This window comes from Zalophus californianus, chromosome 1 (assembly GCF_009762305.2).
Source record: "Zalophus californianus isolate mZalCal1 chromosome 1, mZalCal1.pri.v2, whole genome shotgun sequence".
In the NCBI taxonomy this organism is placed as follows: Eukaryota; Metazoa; Chordata; class Mammalia; order Carnivora; family Otariidae; genus Zalophus; species Zalophus californianus.
In genome coordinates this window covers 2400054-2417670 of record NC_045595.1, presented here as the reverse complement: position 1 = coordinate 2417670, position 17617 = coordinate 2400054, and the positions used below count along the sequence as shown (strand labels likewise).

Sequence of the window (17617 nt, the reverse complement as noted above, 5' to 3'; positions counted from 1 at the left end):
CCCGGCTCACATCCCCCCAGCCATGCGCGGGCTCCGATTTCTCCACATCCTCGCAGACACCCGTTGCCTGGTCTGTTTTAGAACAGCCGTCCTGCTGCGTGTGGGGTGGCACCTCATTCGAGGTACCCTCGACCCCAGGACGTCCGCTTTGCCCGCCCCCAGCACACATCACCACCCCTTAGGACCAGCACAGACATTCTGTCCACCTCTCCCAGAGCCGTGTGCTCCCTGTGGACGCACACTAGGTCTTGTGCTCTCAAAACTGGCACATAGTAGGGACTCAAGAAATCGTTGAGAGAGAGGAGAGGTAGGTAGATGAAGAAATGAGCTTGCAACCCCAACCATCTATGTGTCCTTGGGGAGGTCTTCTCCCCTCCCTGAGCCTCCATCTCCCCCTGTTGTGAGGTTGCTCTGGGTCCCCCCACCCCAGCCACGGTGGGGTTGCCTCACCTGCTCCCTCCCCCAAGCAGAGGGTCAGGGACAAGGACTCTCTCTCCTAGCCCTCACACGTTTACCCTGACTGCACCGCCAGGCAATCCACCACCCTCAGGAGGCCCTCAGAGGGGCTGGGTGCAACCATGGTGGCAGAAAGCTCCATCTGCACTCCAGGACTCTCTGTGCCTTAGTTTCCCCATCTAGAAAATGCAGGACCCAGAGTCCATGTTCTTCAGATTCTGAGCTCCCTAAGGGACCCTGTCTTTTCCCTGCCCACTGCCTTCAGGGGCTCCCACCTCACTCAGGGTAAAACCACAGCCCCAGAGTCCTCTCCAAGACACACGAGACTCAACACAACCTGCCCCACCTCCTCCTTCCTCCCTCCCCTCACTTTCTCTACTCCTGCCACGTGGACCTCCTCGCTGTTCCTCCGACAGGTCAAACTCATTCTGACCTCAGGGCCTTTGCCTGTGCTGTTTCCAGGTCAAACTCATTCTGACCTCAGGGCCTTTGCCTGTGCTGTTTCCAGTCCTGGAATGCCTTTCCCTTGGCTTCAGAACCACAGCTTCCTCATCTGTCATTTGGGTCACCTCCTCAGAGGTGTCTTTTGGTCTTTGGCCACACAAGGTAGGCTGTCACCCTCCAACATACACCCTACATTATCTTCTTCATAGCAACTCAGTCCAATCTAAATCTTACTTCTTTGTTTCCCCATTTATTTTCAGCCCCTCCTCTCCCTGGGATTGCTTTGTGTCCCCAGAGCCCAGCTCAGTGCCTGACACATAATGGAGACTTGAGAAACAATTGTTGACATCTGATTGCCTGGTCATGTATCGAGGACACCTACAATATGAAAGACATCACTCAGAGTCATTACATTAATCACATGATATAAGTGAACTCTAATTTCTACAACTACCCTGGAAGACAGCCATCAACATTCTTTCTCTTTTACAAATGAGGAAGCTAAGCCTCAGAAAAGATGAGGTGGCTTGTCTAAGATCACACAGAAGCAAAAAAGCAGAGCCAGGAACAGAAACCAAGCCTGTCAGACTGCAAACCTGATGGGTCATTCCCATCCACTATGTGAGGAGGAAGGTGGTAAATGCTGGGGAGGTATCCATCTTCCACCCATGCACCCCCCCATCCAGCCATCCACCCACCCACCCACCCTTCCATCATCTGTCTACCCATCCATCCATCCTTCCATCTGTCTACCTACCCATCTACTCATCCATCCCCCCATCCATCCATCCACCCACACACCCATCCATCCATCATCTGTCTACCCAACCATCCATCCTTCCATCTGTCTACCTACCCATCTACTCATCCATTCCCCCATGCATCCACCCATCCAGCCATCCACTCACCCACCCACCCTTCCATCTTTCCATCCACCCACCCACCCATCCATCCATCATCTGTCTACCCATCCATCCATCCTTCCATCTGTCTACCTACCCATCTACTCATCCATCCCCCCATCCATCCATCCACCCACACACCCATCCATCCATCATCTGTCTACCCAACCATCCATCCTTCCATCTGTCTACCTACCCATCTACTCATCCATCATCTGTCTACCCATCCATCCATCCTTCCATCTGTCTACCTACCCATCTACTCATCCATTCCCCCATGCATCCACCCATCCAGCCATCCATCCATCATCTGTCTACCCATCCATCCATCCTTCCATCTGTCTACCTACCCATCTACTCATCCATCCCCCCATCCATCCATCCATTCAGGCTTCCATTCAACTGCTCTTTCATCTACCAGTGCACTCATACATCCACCAACAGATTGTCATCCATCCATCCATCCATCCATCCATCCATGCCTGCACCAATCTACTCCCGTAACCATCTATCTATCCATAGTGTAGCCAGCGCACCCTCCCACCCTCTCTTTCCCCCATGCCCTTGTCCATTCTCATGCTCCACTTCCAAATGGCAAATAAGACACAGTCCTTGCCCTCACAGAGCTTATGTATCAGTGATGGTCCCCATGACCCCAGGCCAACAGGACCATTGCTAGGTCAGTGTCTTCCAAACCTAGTAGCCCCTTCCTCTGGCACTGGTCGTTTTCAGTCCAAGGACAGCAGCCTCCCTCAATGGCTTTTACCCTGAGCCTTCATCTCCGCAATCACACCTCTTTCTGTGCCTCCTCCACTCCTCTGCCAAAGCGGGCCAAGGCTCAGTTTGGGAGGTTTGCCTCGCTATATTGCTGTGTGACTTGGGGCTGAGTTACACCCTTCTCTGAGCCCCAACTCTTCATATGATCCATGTGGGGGGGAGGGGAACTTGGTTCTCTGAGAACACATGTCTGCTTCTTTGCATTCCTCTTTCCCCACAGTGTGGGCTCACCCCAAGGGGAAGCTTCCTCTTTTTCCATCCAGTTGCGTAGGAAGTAGGCATAACCCGAACAAGACTAGGAGCCTGGAAAGAGGCTGGCTATGGCAGGTAGAGAGACATGGGAGCTCCCTTTCCACAAAAGTCTGAGTTCCTCCCCTGCTCTAAATTCTTCCATGGCTCCCCAGTGCCCTCGGTCTGAGGTCACAAGCCCTGCAGGCCCATGCTCACTCCCTGGCCTCATCTCCCATGTCTCACCTAATTCCTCCTCTGCTCCAGGTATGCCCTCCACACGTCCAGGTCCCTGTAAACCCAGCTGCCTCTGCCCACATGCATGAGGACAGGGACGACTGCCCAGCTCACTCTCTGCTCTGTTTCACCCGCATCATTGGGCCTGGGACACAGTAAGTGCCTCTGTGAAGAAACAAATGGAATGCTTCTTCCACCAGGAAGACTCCTATTGACGTTTCAAAGCCCCTATTCTAAAGCCACTCCTCCATGCAGCCTGTTTCCCTGTCCAGTTCCCTCAACCCTGCATCCTTCCCTCTGAGCCGGCCCTGACCATTGGCTCTAGGTGCTTATGGCCAGCTCTGTGTTGCCATCAGAGGGCTTTCATCCTTGTCTCACCCAGGATGAGACAAGGCCCCAGAGGCTTTCAGGAAGTGTTGGCTGAATGAATGAATGAATGAATGAATGAATGAAAGGGCACCTGAGTGAGTATGGTCCTCCTGAGCGTTCCTAATGGCCAGGTTCTCATCCCCCAGCGTCAGGGGTGAGAGAGAGAGACACGAGCTCGTGCCAGACATAGCTCCTGGGCCCACCCCCAGTGCCAGAGCCTCTCAGAAGAGCCCTCAGAAGAGATAAAAGTCCTAGGTCAGAAGGGGACGCTGGGGCTCCCAGGACCCTTTGCTTCTTTCCCACCAGGGCAAAACCTCTGCCCCTCCCCACCGGAAGTTTCCAGAGTTAACACTGCTCTGGGCCTTTGCACATGCTATTCTCTGTGCCAAGAACACCTGTCCCCATCAAGAGATCCTTCTCACCCTACAGGCCTCAGCTCAGTCCCATAATGAGCCCAGTCCTGTGCCAAAAGTCTTAACTACCATTGTGGTCCTCGCCTTCCCGACCCCTCTGAGACGGAAAGCCCCGCAGGTCTCCCGATTCTGTAGGTAGCAACACGGTCTGCCAGTAGGATGCAGAGAAACCAGACGCATCTCAATGCCAAGCTCGGAACTGCTCTTTCACGCTGACCACCTCCTCCAGGAAGCCCTCCTGGTCTCCACACCTGCAGGGGCCGGGGCTGGGGCTCCTCTGGGCTGTCCCTGGAGGCACGTGTTTCCACCATCACAGCCCTAACAGCAATGCCTCACTGTGTCCTCCTGCTGGACTGGGATTTGAAGGCAGGTCAGATCTTGGGGGGCATTTTTATCGGTGTCGCCCAACATCGTCTCCTGGGTCTAGAACGGGGCCTGGTGCACAGCACGTGCTCAGTAAATGTCGGTTATATGGGTAGATGGGTCCATGTCTTGTTCACGCCATCATGAATCCTGCACTGATTCCCGTTCACGCGGATCCCCACGTCCCCACAAACGCCGCACACAGTAGGTGCTCAGTCAACCTTCTCTGCCCGAAGGAGGACGGAGGTGATGCCGTGATCCCAGCCTGAAAGGCCCTGAGGGCCTCCTAAAAGCCTGTTAAATCAGGGAAGAATGGGCGGCTGGGGAAACTGAGGCACAGAGGGGGGCATGCCTCGCTCGGACTCAGGGCCCCAGCAGCCCCCACGTGCGGCTCTCACCTCGCCAACTCCTCCCTCGGCGCCCCCGCCAGGCAGCCCTCCGTCTCCCTGGGGCTGGCGCGCGCTGCTCCGAATCTCATGCCTCAGAGCTCAGCGTGCTCCAGCCTCCCCTCCTGCCGCCAAGCCGAGCAGCTGGTGCTCCCATGGAAACCACAGGCCTCCACCCGGCCCCCCCACCTGCAGCGGGCCCCCCTCTCAACCTCCGCTTTAAGACAAATATTGTCATTAACATGCAAATGCATATACGATTACCATAAATGGGGGGCCGCTCCGGCAGTGATGGCCGAGCCCTGTGACGGGCGCCTGCCTGCCCGGGGCAGGGTGGGCATTGATGTTCGGCCCCCCTCGGGAGAGAGGGACAGCACGGCCATGCCAGGCACCTCCGTGGGCCCCCTCTGAGGCCGCTGTCCCCTGGCTGGGGCCTGGTGGGGGGGACACGGGGATGCTGGCCAGTGGGAGCCCCCCAGGTCCTGGCCTGAGCTCCTGGTGAGGCACAGGTCTGAGTGGAGAAGCGGCCTCCCTGCTCCCCTTCTCCGTGGCTCTCCCTGCCTCCCCCTGCCTCTCCCTGGCTGTGTGCGGCGGGGTGGGGGGGGTGGTCCTCCCTCTGCCCCTGTTTCTCTCAGTCTCTGGGTGTCTCTCTCCATCTCCGCTCCTGCTCTGAGTCTCTCTTCGTCTCTTCTTGTGTCTCTAAATCTCTGTTTCTCCATCTCTCTGTCTCCATCCCTTTCTCTCTTAAAAACAAAACAAGCCAGCGCCCAAGGGCCTGCCCTCTTTCTAAGGACTGTGTCCTTCCCATCCTCCCCCGACCCTGCCAAATTCCCAGAGCCCCAGGCGTGGCTGGACCTCCTGCCCATCCCTTGGTCTTGGCATGGGACCTCACTGCACAGGCCCTGAGGCATCGGGGTGCCTCGTGTCACAGCCCCTTCCCTCCGCAACACCATCTCTGAGGGGCCTGACTCTTGGATTGGGGGAACCTGTCACTCCTCCATCACACAGATAGACTTTTGTATTCCCGGGCTGGAGGGAGACAGGTGGGTGACAGTGGGGGCCCCAGCTCCGGTTGGTCCTTGAGACCCAGTACTGGCCCCTCCGAGCCTCAGTTTCCCTTCCATGTGAACCGGGCTAGTGCTCGCAGCCCACCTCAGTGGCGACCCCTTCAGTGGGGGGCCTAAACCGGCCCCCGGGCATGACAGTTAAAGGTGAGATGATCACTGGGACAAGGATGATGCTGGGTGGCCATCGCTGCATGGGGTACCAGCGGCACGGTGACCCACTTCACCCCCTCTGGCCCTCCGGCTCCCCTGGTGCCCATCATCATGGGATCCCCTAGCATTCAGGAGGGATTTCTCTCCCCTCTCCCCCTGCCAGGACCACACCCCCAAGCCCACAGCTCTCAGCCAGCACCACCAGCAGGCATCCTGTACCCTGTTGGCTCCCCGGAAACTAAACCAGATCAGTGTTGGCGGGAGGTACCTGAACACCTCCTGGACTTCCCATTTATCATTCCACCTCCCTTTGGCTGAGGCCCAGAGAGGGGCAGCCCCTGGCCAGAGGTCAGACAGCTGAGCCCCAATCACCGGCCTCCCTCCTTGCCACTGGCCCTCAAGAACCCCTCACCTCCAGCTTGCCCCACACCCCAGCCCCTCTCGCAGGTGAAGCCCAGCCAGACCCAGCACAGGTGGGATCAGGAGAGAGATCCATCCTTGACCCTTGGGTGTCGGAGAGTGGATATGAGGGCAGGCCCCCTGCCTTAGCCCCAGGTCCTGTTTCCAGGGCCCCTGGGAAATGGAGGGTGACAGGCAGGTGTCATGGACACCCTGCTTCCTATTTTCACCCTTCTGGGAAAACTCCTGAGGGGCCCCTAATCCAAGAATTTCCAGCCAGAAAAACAACCACACATTCAAGGGGCCCTGCTCTGTGGACGGCGGGGGAAACTGAGGCTCGAGACACAGTCCCTCATTTCTTCCTGGCCAGGGGGTGGGGGGAGCTCCAGGGGAGATTTTAAAAATGGGAAAAAGGAGAAGAAAGGATCACCCAGTGTGTCCTTCCCCTGCACCCTATTGGCTTCCCAATCCAGAGCTCACCGACAGCTTTTCAATTCAACGTTTGGGGACTGTGTGGACACCCCTTCCAGTCTCCATCAGAATCTTTCTAGAAATGGGCCCTTCAGGCATACTAGGGGTAAGGGCTGGTGGAAAGAGCCTTCCATGCAGCCGTGGACCCCTGAGCATGACTCATGGGCGAATGGAAACCCCCTGCCCTCCTAGTTCACAGAGAAGAATTAGATTTTCCAAGCCCGATTTTTTTTTTTTTTTTTTTTTTTTTTTTTTTTTGGTGATGGTTGGATTTGAAAAGAGGTGGGGGATGGGAAGGGTTTCTTTTCTCCCTCTCAGATACCAGCTGGAGGGTCTAGCTACAGTTACAGGCCTTGGCTCCATCCCGCCAGACTCTCCCTATGGTCTGCCCCAGTCCGTCATCTATCTATCCATCCACCCATCCATTCGTTCGCTCATTCATTCATTCATTCATTCAAACATGTATTCACGCTTCCTATGCCTGCAACAGAGAGGATGGAGACAAACGGTCTGAAATAGGTCATGGGCCCTGGTCCATCCCCAAGGCATCTCCAGGGTCTTGTCAGGGGTGTCCAGCACAAAGCCTTCACTGTCCCCACCCTCCGTCGCCAACACCTTTACAGGAGAGCCTTCAAAGCCACCGTAATTCAGACAGTGGGCCCATGATTGGAGCCCAGGGCTGGGGCCACAGCCCCTCGGCACCTCCTCCCAGCATCCCATCAGAGAGAGAATCAGGTGGGAGGGAGGTAGGCAGGCCTCCCCACTCCTCCTGCCTCCCACACTGGGCTCCCAGGTCGCCCACGCCTCCCTGTCCACCCTGGGATCTGGGCTCTGCCAGATGGACAGTCCAGGCTCATCGTCTTTGGCCTCAGACCTCAACACATTGCTAACAGGCTAGGCCAGTTTTAACTTGAGCCAAAGGTGGAGGCAGGGAGGGGGAGGGCAGAGAAATGGAGGGGAGACGCTGATCCAAACAGAGAGGATGGGTGGGGGGGGAGGGCAAACCATAGCCTTTTAGCCACCCAAGGCTGGGGAGGCTGGCGCCACCCCCCAGCCTGGCTCAGCTCCCTGATACCCCCACCCCGCTTTCTTTGTAGTTACCGATTAGCCCGGGGTCCTGGGCATCCGTGTCCCCTGCGGCTGGCCGGACCTGCCCCGCTGGCCTGGCTTTGTGAAAATGACCAAAGCAATGGAGTCCAGAGGTGCAAACTTCCCCGACGGGGCCTGGGGAGGCCGAATGAATGGGGGGGCGGGGAGGGGGGGTGATGTTCAGGCAGCTCCCCCAGCAAAGGGGCAGGAAAGAGTGGGTGAGGGAGGGAGGAAGGGGTGGGGGTCCAGGGGGAATGGGAGGGAGAGGCAGAGAGAGAGAGAAGGATGTTGGGGGGGGAGAGGATGGGAGGTAGAGGGAGATGGGAGAGGAGAGAAAAGGAAAGAGAGAGGGAGAGGGAGAGAGGATGCCGGAAGGTGGGGAGGGAGGGAGGGAGAGGGGGCGGAGGAGGGGAGGGGGCCAGCTCGAATCTGTCAGCTGCACCCCCAGAGGGGGGAGGAGGGGTGGGTGGGAAAGGGGGGGGAGAAATGATGCTGTGGCAGAGGCGAGCAGAGGGAGGAGGTGAGGAGAGGAGGGCTGGGGGAGAGAAGATGCCGGAAGGTGGGGTGGGGAGGCCGACAGAGGGGAGGGGAGGGGAGGGAGGGGGCCGGGGCGCCCACCTTTGTGCATGCCCGTGTAGGGGTCTTTGAGCACCGTGAGCTCGTAGATGCGGCCGAACTGCTCGAAGAGCGGCTTGAGGTCCTTCTCGTCCAGGTTGCGCGGGATCTGGCCCACGAAGAGCTTGATGGCGTCCAGGTCCTTCATGCCGTCGGGCTGCCCCCCGGGGGGCTCGGGCCCGCTGCTGCCCACGGGCGAGGGCCGCGTCTGCAGGAGCTGCTGCTGCTGCCGGCGCGCCTCGCTCTCCGTCAGGCGGGCCATGGCGGGCGCAGGCGGGCGGCGGGCGCGGGACCGAGCCGGCGGCGGCGGCGGCGGCGGAGGGCGGCGGGCGGCGGGCGGACTCGCAGCTGGAGCGACGGACGCCGCCTCCCGCCTCCCTCCCGCCCCGTCCCCGCGCCCTCCTCCCTCCTCCGCGCGCCCGCTCGTTCCAGCATCAGGACCACAAAAGGGTGGCTCCGCAGCGGCCTCTGGCGGCCGGAGCGTGCCTCGCCGCCGCGGCGCCCCCCGTGTCCCGAGTCCCGGCGCCCGGCGCCGGCGGGGAAACCGAGGCCGGCGGGTCCGCAGCCGCGCCTCCTGACTGGGGGAGCGCCAGCCTGAGGGCAGGGCAGACCTGGCTTCCAGGGGGCACCCGCTCCTCCCGCTGCTAACGACAGGAAAATACACTAGAAGTGGCGCACAGTTCTATAGGGTGCCTCCTTGGCGTTGACCGGGCTGTCCTTGGCACTTTTAGGCCTCTACGTCAATAACAGTACTAGTAGTACTAATAATAATATCAGCGACAAAAACCCAAAAAGGAACACTTTGATAACCATGTGCCAGGCACTGTGCTCAGTACTTTTAAGTTTATAACGTATTGAATAGAAATAACCATCGTCCGGGGTTTCAGCAGCAAAACCCTTGAGCCGCACACACCCACAAAACAAAAACAGAAAACAAACAAAGAAATAGCAACCATTGTGCTTTTATCAGCAGCAACCAGAAGTAACATTTTTTTTCTCACACTTGCTGTGTGCACATACTATTCAAAATATTTCAAAGTATATTGACACCTTTGGTCCAACTGCTCTAAGAGTATCATGTCACCCTGCCTTAAAACTCTCCAAAGATGTCCCCAAATTAAAGCCCACGAGGCCCTGTAGGACCTGCCCCCTCGCCCCCTCTGTCTCTCTCGCTCACCTGCTCTGCCCCAGCCACACAGATCTCTGTTCCTCCAGCACGGCAGGCGGGGTCTGCCTCAGGGCCTTTGCACGGGCTGTGCCCTTTGCCTGGAATGCCATCTCCCAGATGGTGCATGGCTGACTCACTCATTGGATCCTCATCACTTTCTCTCTCCATCTTCTCTAAAATCATTCAGCCATTATCATGTCCGTTCTCTGGCTTGCTTTTTCCTCCATGGCATGCCTACCCTTTTAACTTAACTCTAATATGCTATATATTTACTTGTTTATTAATAAACCACATAGCTCTTTCCAGGTGCCAGGCTCTGTGCTGGACACTCAACATGTAAGAACTCATTCAATCCACACAACAACCCCCTGGGTGGGTGCAAATAAACAGATTCTGACAGACTATGTCCGGTCGCTGGAGCATGGGACTCTTGATCTCGGGGTCATGAGATCAAGCCCCATGTTAGGGGTAAAGATTACTTAAATAAACTTAAAAAAAAAACCCACTTAATGCAGGGGTGGCTGGGTGGCTCAGTCAGTTAAGCATCTGACTCTCGATTTTGGCTCAGGTCATGATCTCAGGGTCCTGGGATTGAGACCCATGTTGGGCTCCTTGCTCAGCATGGAGTCTGCTTGAGATTCTCTCTCCCTCTGCCCCTCCCCCTGCTTGTGAGTACTCTCTCTGGAGTGAATACATAAATCTTTTTAAAAAAACTTTCTAAAAAAATAAATAAAAAACTCTGATATTTAAAGATCAAAATGCAAAAAATTACAATGAACAAGATATCAAAATTTTAAATAAGCACAGAATTAGTATTACTGAGTTTTCCCATTGGTTCAGCATAGCACTGTTACTGATCCTGATTTTAATTTTTAATTTGTTTTATTTTTATTTTAAATTAAAAATTCTGTTTTAAAACAAAGACAGGACCAGTAACAATGCCATGCCGAGCCAAAAGGGAAACTCAGGAATACTGATTCTATTTAAAGTGTTGACATTTTGTTCATTATGGATTTGTTGGTCATCAGTGTTGACTTTTTTAAATTGCATTAAAATAATCTTTGTCTTGATGACTGGGTTTTTGGCACCCCCTTAAACTTTCTCCCCAGGTGAGCTCACCCTGGTCCCTCCCAGCACAATCCTCAAAGCAACCAACTGTAAGAGGGGCGTACTGTTTCTATACCCCCTCTACAGAGGGGGAAACTGAGGCTCAGAGAGGTCAAGTCACACAGAAAGAGTGCTGGGATTTGAGTCCAGCCAGCTGATTCTGGAGCTCACACACTTCCCACGATCCCACACCATCTTCCTCACGCTACAGGTGGCTAAGCCTCGGTTTCCTTAATTGTCAAGTGACATCAAAGAGTGAACAGGGGGACGTCCCTGGCATGAATTCAGTGAGCTAATTGGTGAGGCTTAGTATAGTGCCTGGGACATTCTTAGCACTCAATAAATGGCTATTATCACGACTATTACCAGCAGCCACCTGTGCAACCACAGACAGGAGCAGGACATCAGGGTTGGCTGAGAAGCAGGGGTTGGGGGTGGTCAGGAGCCCTCCTACGGCATCCCACCCCTTGGCCCTGCCTGGCCCCTGGTTCTCGGCTCAGCCGCAGGATGGGCTGGTGGAGCAGGGCTGGAGACAGCTTCCGTCTCCATGGAGACCGGAGGACGGTGCCTGAAGCCCTGTGGGTCTCTGATGTGCCAGGAGAGTCGGTAAAAAGGACAAAAATTAAACCCAGCAGGCACCCTGTGAGCTAAAGATGCACTTTCCTTAGCCTCTTGCTTCTACCCAAAAGGAACTGGGGGGTGGAGGGGAAGGGGCCGGAGAGAGCCTAGTCCAGCTCCCGTCTGGCCTTGGGGAGCTTAAACTCAGCATTCCACCTTCTGAGCGGTACTCAGCTCTGGAGTTCATTCCCTGACCCAGCTGGAGCACCTCAGCCAGAGCAGGGGTGGGGGCAGGGCAGGGAAAACAGCCTGTGCATCTGGAAGCATTTGGAGCCCATGAGGCCGCTTGGCCTGAGTTGTTTCCAGCCAGGGGTGGGGTGGGGGGGGAAACCCGGTCACAATTGGCATCATGGCAGGGGTCCCGCCAGCTGGGACATTACTGAAGAAGCAGAGGGTGGGAGCAGAGCCCATTGGAGAGTCCGGGTGGGAGGCTTCCAGCAAATCACTTGGCTCTCCCGTCCTCAAGGACCATCCACGCTGTAGCCCCTGTCATCTTCCACCACAAGGATGGACACATTGTAGATGCTTGGGCTGCAGGGAGCATGGGCATGCAAGTATCTGTTCGAGTCCCTGCAAATCAGCTCTTTTTTTAAAAAAAGATTTTATTTATTTATTATTTAGAGAGAGCGTGAGTGCACTTGTGAGCACAGGGAGGGCAGAGGGAGGGAGAGAGAGAACCTCAAGCAGACTCTGCGCTGAGCGTGGAGCCCGACGTGGGGCTCCATCTCACCACCCTGAGATCATGATCTGAATTGAAACCAAGAGTCGGATGTTCAACGGACTGAGCCACACAGGGGTCCCTCAATCAGCTCTTTTTTTTTTTTTTAAGATTTTATATATTTATTCATGAGAGACAGAGACAGAGAGAGAGAGAGAGAGAGAGAGAGAGAGAGAGGCAGAGGGAGAAGCAGGCTCCCAAGGAGCAGGGAGCCCGATGCGGGACTCGATCCCAGGACCCTGGGATCATGACCTGAGCCGAAGGCAGACGCTTAACCAGCTGAGCCCCCCAGGCGCCCTCAATCAGCTCTTTAAATACAAAACAAAACAAACTTAAATAAATTGATCTTAAAGGCTGGGATGCCTGGCTGGCTCAATCAGTTAAGTGTCTGCCTTCGGCTCGGGTCATGGTCCCAGGGTCCTGGGATTGAGTCCCACATCGGGCTCCCGGCTCAGCAGGGACCCTGCTTCTCCCTCTGCTGCTCCCTCTGCTTGTGCACTTGCTCTCTCTGACAAATAAATAAATAAAACCTTAAAACATTTTATCATAAAGGCAAATCTACATTGCTGCCTTAAAAAGGAATGAGGTTTATTAGATATGCGGTGAAAACCATATTTTTTAGGAGGTTTAAATTGGACTCTGACACTCTTCCTCTTGGTTCAGAAGGGCCATCAGCAAGCATTAGAGGTGTGAAAGACCCGTTAGCACCTGAAAGACTTTCTCCTGTCTTCAGTGGAACCGCGAATGAGCTGGAAAAGGTGGTCTTTCCATCAACCCCCAAATCACAGTGGGAGTCCCACCTTTTGGGAAACCCTGGATTAGGAGACAGTGCTCTAACCCTAACAAAAGGTGGTTTGTGCTGTGTGGCCCTGGGTGAAACACCTGAACTCTCTGGGCCCCGACTCCTTTATAGGTAAAATGTGGGGAGGGGCGGTGGCAATTCTGTGAAACGGAGCTGTGAGGCTCACATGATACCATGGATGGGTAGCGGGGTGAGCCCCAGCCCTGCAATAACAGTGTCCAAGAAACGCCGAGTTTTTAGACTCTACAAATTCACTTAAGTCCCAATTCCTGCCCCCATCCTTCCCCTGGCCGGCGGGAAACCCTGGAGGCTGACATTCCTGTGTCAAAACCTCCTCCTCCCCAAGCATGCAGGAGGTGGCCCTGAGCAGCATCTCTGGGCACCGCGTGTGCCCTGAAAACTCCCCCACGTCCGATTTAGGACCCTTTCCCTAGAACACCTATAAGGAGGCACTTTGCACTGTAAGGAGACGTCAAGGGGGAGCTGGAAGTCACGGCAGTAACTTTGTAAGGGGAGGAGAGCAAAGTCCAGAGAAAAACACGGATGCCAAGAGTGAGAACACCACCAGCTACCATTGTATCAGCTAGTCGCTACTGCGTAACCACGTACAACAAACTCAGTGGCCTGAAACAGGTTTACTGTCTCACGGTTTCCCTGGGTCAGTAACTTGAGCTCAGCGAGTCACTGGGTTCTCTTCTTAGTCTCACGAAGCTGCAATCAAGGGGTCAGCCAGGTGGCATTCGGAACGCCAGACCCTCTTCCAGGCCCAGGTGGTTGTCATTCCCGTTGACTTGCTCAGCTCCAGACGCCGCCCGCAGTTCCGCACCACGCGGCCCCCCTCCAGACAGCTCACCCAGGGCCAGCAGCAGGCTCTCCCGCTCCAGTCGGCTCAGATGGAGTCTCGTCACAGAATGTGCATGTGCCCATCTGGGCATCCTGCCCAACACGTGGATCCTGACCCTGCTGGGGCCGAGGGGCGGGGCCTGGGACTCTGCATTCCCAACAAGCCTCCAGGGGAGGGGCTGCAGGTCTGGGGCGATGTCTGCAGTGGTCCCGACTGGACTTTTCACAGCAAGGCTCTTATTTCGCCAGATGTGGGCACGAAGAGGGCTGAGCCCCCGGAGGAGGCATGAGAAATGGCTCCTTGTCCTTTTCGGGTCCATGTCTCCCTTGCCCCCCCCCCCCAACATCCTGGCTTTCTGCTGGTGGGGAAATGGCCAGTCAGCGGGCAAGGGCAGGGCATGTGGGTGATGGTCAGCCTCATCTTGTCCCTTTGGACCCTGATGCCCTTCAGACCTGCCCCCTGCACCCCTCCCGCCCCCCCCCCGCGGTGGGCCATAGCCCCTGGGACCAGGAATGGACACGTGCCCACCCCCCCCACCGCTGAATCCTCCCCCTGGGAATTTGAGTTTGAGAACAAGAAGAGCCCTCGTTGGGGCTGGGTGTGCACCACGTGGAACCTGGGAGTCGTCAATGGGTTTGGTTTTTTTTCTGCCAAGTTAGAATGAGAGATGGATAATAAATTCTCTTTTCTGAATGAGCCAGCCCCAGTGTGTTCCTGTGACTCGCAATCAGAACCACGTGGGCTTACATACCGTAGGATTCTGTGCATGGGAAGCGTCCGCAACGGCAAATCCAGACACGGAGGGTGGATCTGCGGCTGCCAGGCGCCGGGGGAGGGGATGGGGTGTCTCTTGGGGTGATGGAATATTCTGGAATTAGGGCTGATGGAGGCACAACTCTGCGAATGTACTACAAGCTACTGAAATGCACACCTGAAAAGGGTGGATTTTGTGGTCAGTGACTCGATCTCAGTGACTCTGTTTTGTTTTGAATTAAACTAAATGTCAGCTCTGGGGGCGCCTGGGCGGCTCGCTCTGTTGAGCATCTGCCTTCAGCTCGGGTCATGATCTCAGGGTCCTGGGATCGAGCCCCACGTCGGGCTCCCTGCTCAGCGGAAGTCTGCTTCTCCCTCTCCCTCTGTCACTCTCCCTGCTTGTGCTCTCTCTCTCTCTTTCTCAAATAAATAAAATCTTAAAAAATAATAAAATTAATTAATTAATTAAAAAAACTAAATGTCAGCTGTCTCCCAACAACCATTCGACCTCAGGGCGAGATACTTCACGGGTTTGGATTTCTCTTTTGTCCTCTGTAAAACTGGAAATACAAGTGGACATATAATCCCAGCAGGGTAAAGGCAGGAGGGACGGAGTGAGAAGCACCCCCCACTTGGCAGCCATCAGAGGGTCCTGCTTTCAGGCACGAATCCCCAGTGGGTGCGTCCTTGGAGGAGTACCAGGGTCTGCACAGAGACCCTCCCCACCACTGCCTGGTCACAAAGGGGATGATGGTAACTCCCCAGTGGGGAAACCCCAGACGCCACATCATCCACGCCATCGGGGGTTGCGCCCTGCAAAGGACACGGCATCTGGGTTGTGGTCCCCCGGCCCCCCCGACGCAGAAGCTGAACCCAATTGCATGGGCACACCAGGATACCCACACTGTGGGTCATTCTACAAAAATACCTCCTAAAAGGGTCCAGGTCGTATGACAAAAGGTTGGGGAACAGTCCAAGGTACAGCGGGCTAAAGAGACAGGACTCCAGAAGGCAGGTGGGATCCGGAATGTTTTTTACTACAGAGGACGCCGTTGGGGACAATGGCCAACACTTGTCTGTTATTAGTCGATGTCCACTACCTGAGCTGGGTGAGTGCTCTGTGAGGGGGGGACGCCCTGCATTTGAGGAAATGCACTGGGACAGATTTAGGAGAAGGGGTTGGGGACAGGGACGAAGCACATGTGACATGTTAGTGTTCACAGAGCACACGAAGGGTTAGAAAGTTCTTTCTGGCGTTCTCAGTATGTTTCCGTAAATATGATGTCCAAATAACAAGTTAGGAAACGGCTTTGTTGAAGCACTGGGCAGCGTCCCCACTTGTCCCTTGAGAGCCCGCCCGCCCGCTGCGAGCCCCTCTCTCCCCTCTTCCTGGAGGTCTCTGATCCGGGGACAGGTGCAGGGCGCGGACTGAGGATGCCCCTTGTGTCCTGGGCCACCGGGAGAGACATTCCTGCGGCCCCTGGGAGCCACGTGTCCTTGAGCGACCCCTGCCACCCCTCCTGTAGTGATCAGAGCGCCTCTCCGACGCCAGCAGTGTGTTCTTGCCAAAGGACAAAGGTCCCCTCTGCTCCCCGGCAGTGGCCGGTTCCTCCACAATGAAAGAGGAAAACCAGAGCACAGATGGGGGGGCACAGACTGTTCCTGGAAAGAGCTGGGTGGCAAACATTTTGGGTTTGGCCGGGCACGGGGTCCCTACCGCTCCGCGCACCAGCAGCTGCAGGGGAGACATAACCAGGTGGGCGTGGCCACGCGCCTTTAAAACTTTATCTACAACCACAGGCAGCAGGCTAGACCAGGGCCCAGGCCCTCCCAGTGTTCCGAAAGGCCCCTGTGAAGGTCTGCGGGGGTGGAAGCTGGGGAAAGCTGTGTGTCCGTCAGGAGGAGATTGGGTGAGTAACTGCAGGCACCCTCCTGGGACAGAATACCATTCGGTGTTGAAAAGGGCCGTGTATATAAGGGAAACTATAAAAGCAAGTTAACGCAAGCCCAGGTCGGTATGACGCTGTCTGTGGAAAAAGGTTAGGCTGTACACAAAACACTCCTGCATACTGTCCATGTGTCCCTAAGGATGTACGTAAACACGCTTTTTTATTAATTTTTATTTTTTAAATATATATTAAGTCCTCTCTACCCCCAGCGTGGGGCTCCAACTCATAACCCCAAGATCAAGAGTCTCACGCTCCACCGACTGAGCCAGCTGGGCGCCCCTAAGAGTGTTATTTAAAGAACAAAAAAGGGGCGTTTGGGGGGCTCAGTCAAGCGTCCGACTCTTGATCTCAGCTCAGGTCTTGATCGCAGGGTCCTGAGTTCGAGCCCCGTGTTGGAGCCTACTTTAAAAAACAAAAATAGGAACAGAAAGGCCAGAGACAGGGAACAGTGTCTCCGGGGAGAGACGTGGAGGTGGTCTGGAAGGAGGCTCACTTGTGTTTTATCGCCTCAAAACACAGACGCCTGCGCAGAAGTCGAAGCCACACGAGGTGACCCCCTGGCAGTGCTCATGGAGGCGACAGGGCCCTTGCTGGCACACACGTTGGTCCAAATCATTTGCTGCCGCTGCCCAGGGATAATGACACTGAGGGTGAAGCTCGCCAGCCCCCAGGGAGCCCACGGAGGCTTCCTAACCGCCCTCCAGGAGCCACTGACCTTTTTCAAATGTAAGTCAGGCCTCATCCCTCCTCTCCTTGGCCCACCTCCTCCCACGGTTCCCCGTCACATTGAGATGCAAACACCCCGCCAATTCCCTCCGGCCCTGCATAGCCCTCGCCTCCTCCCTCTCCCGCCATGGCTCACTGGGCTCCAGCCACACAGGCCACTCCTCACACCGGGCACGGTCCTGCCCAGGGGCCTTTGCACGGGCTATGCCCAATGCCTGGACCACCATCCCTAATTTCCACACAGCTTAATCCTTGTCATTCTGATTTCACTCAAAAGCGCTCTTGAGGGAGTCTCACTGTCCACTCCCCACGTGTTTCCACTTTTCCCTGTCTTCCCCAGCGGACAGTGTAGCCCCTCCACGCATCCCCAGGCCCAGCATGGCCCCTGGCACATGGCAGGGGTGGCAAAGGGCAGCAAGGCAACGTTCGAGTGCGACTTGCAAAGAGCTGTCCAAGCAGAAAGACGGCTGAGCCCCGAACATGGGTTTGGACGGCATGGGCCCACCTGCCTGAGGACCTGTGATGGATTTCCTTTCCTAACTGGAAGTTTAGTTAACTCTCTCTCT

The 17617-nt window shown here is 55.8% G+C and overlaps 1 protein-coding gene across 4 annotated transcripts in view; it reads right to left on the bottom strand.

Annotated features, from left to right (window-relative positions):
- CELF5 (CUGBP Elav-like family member 5) overlaps positions 1–8658 on the bottom strand; it is a 51253-nt gene extending 42595 nt beyond the window's left edge. For all 4 annotated transcript variants that reach the window (XM_027586553.2, XM_027586554.2, XM_027586556.2 and 1 more), the window contains exon 1: positions 8370–8658. In XM_027586553.2, coding sequence (XP_027442354.1) covers positions 8370–8628 — 259 coding nt within the window. In that variant the 5' untranslated portion in view covers positions 8629–8658. The remainder of the gene's footprint in view (positions 1–8369) is intronic.
- Between the last annotated feature and the right edge of the window lie 8959 nt (positions 8659–17617).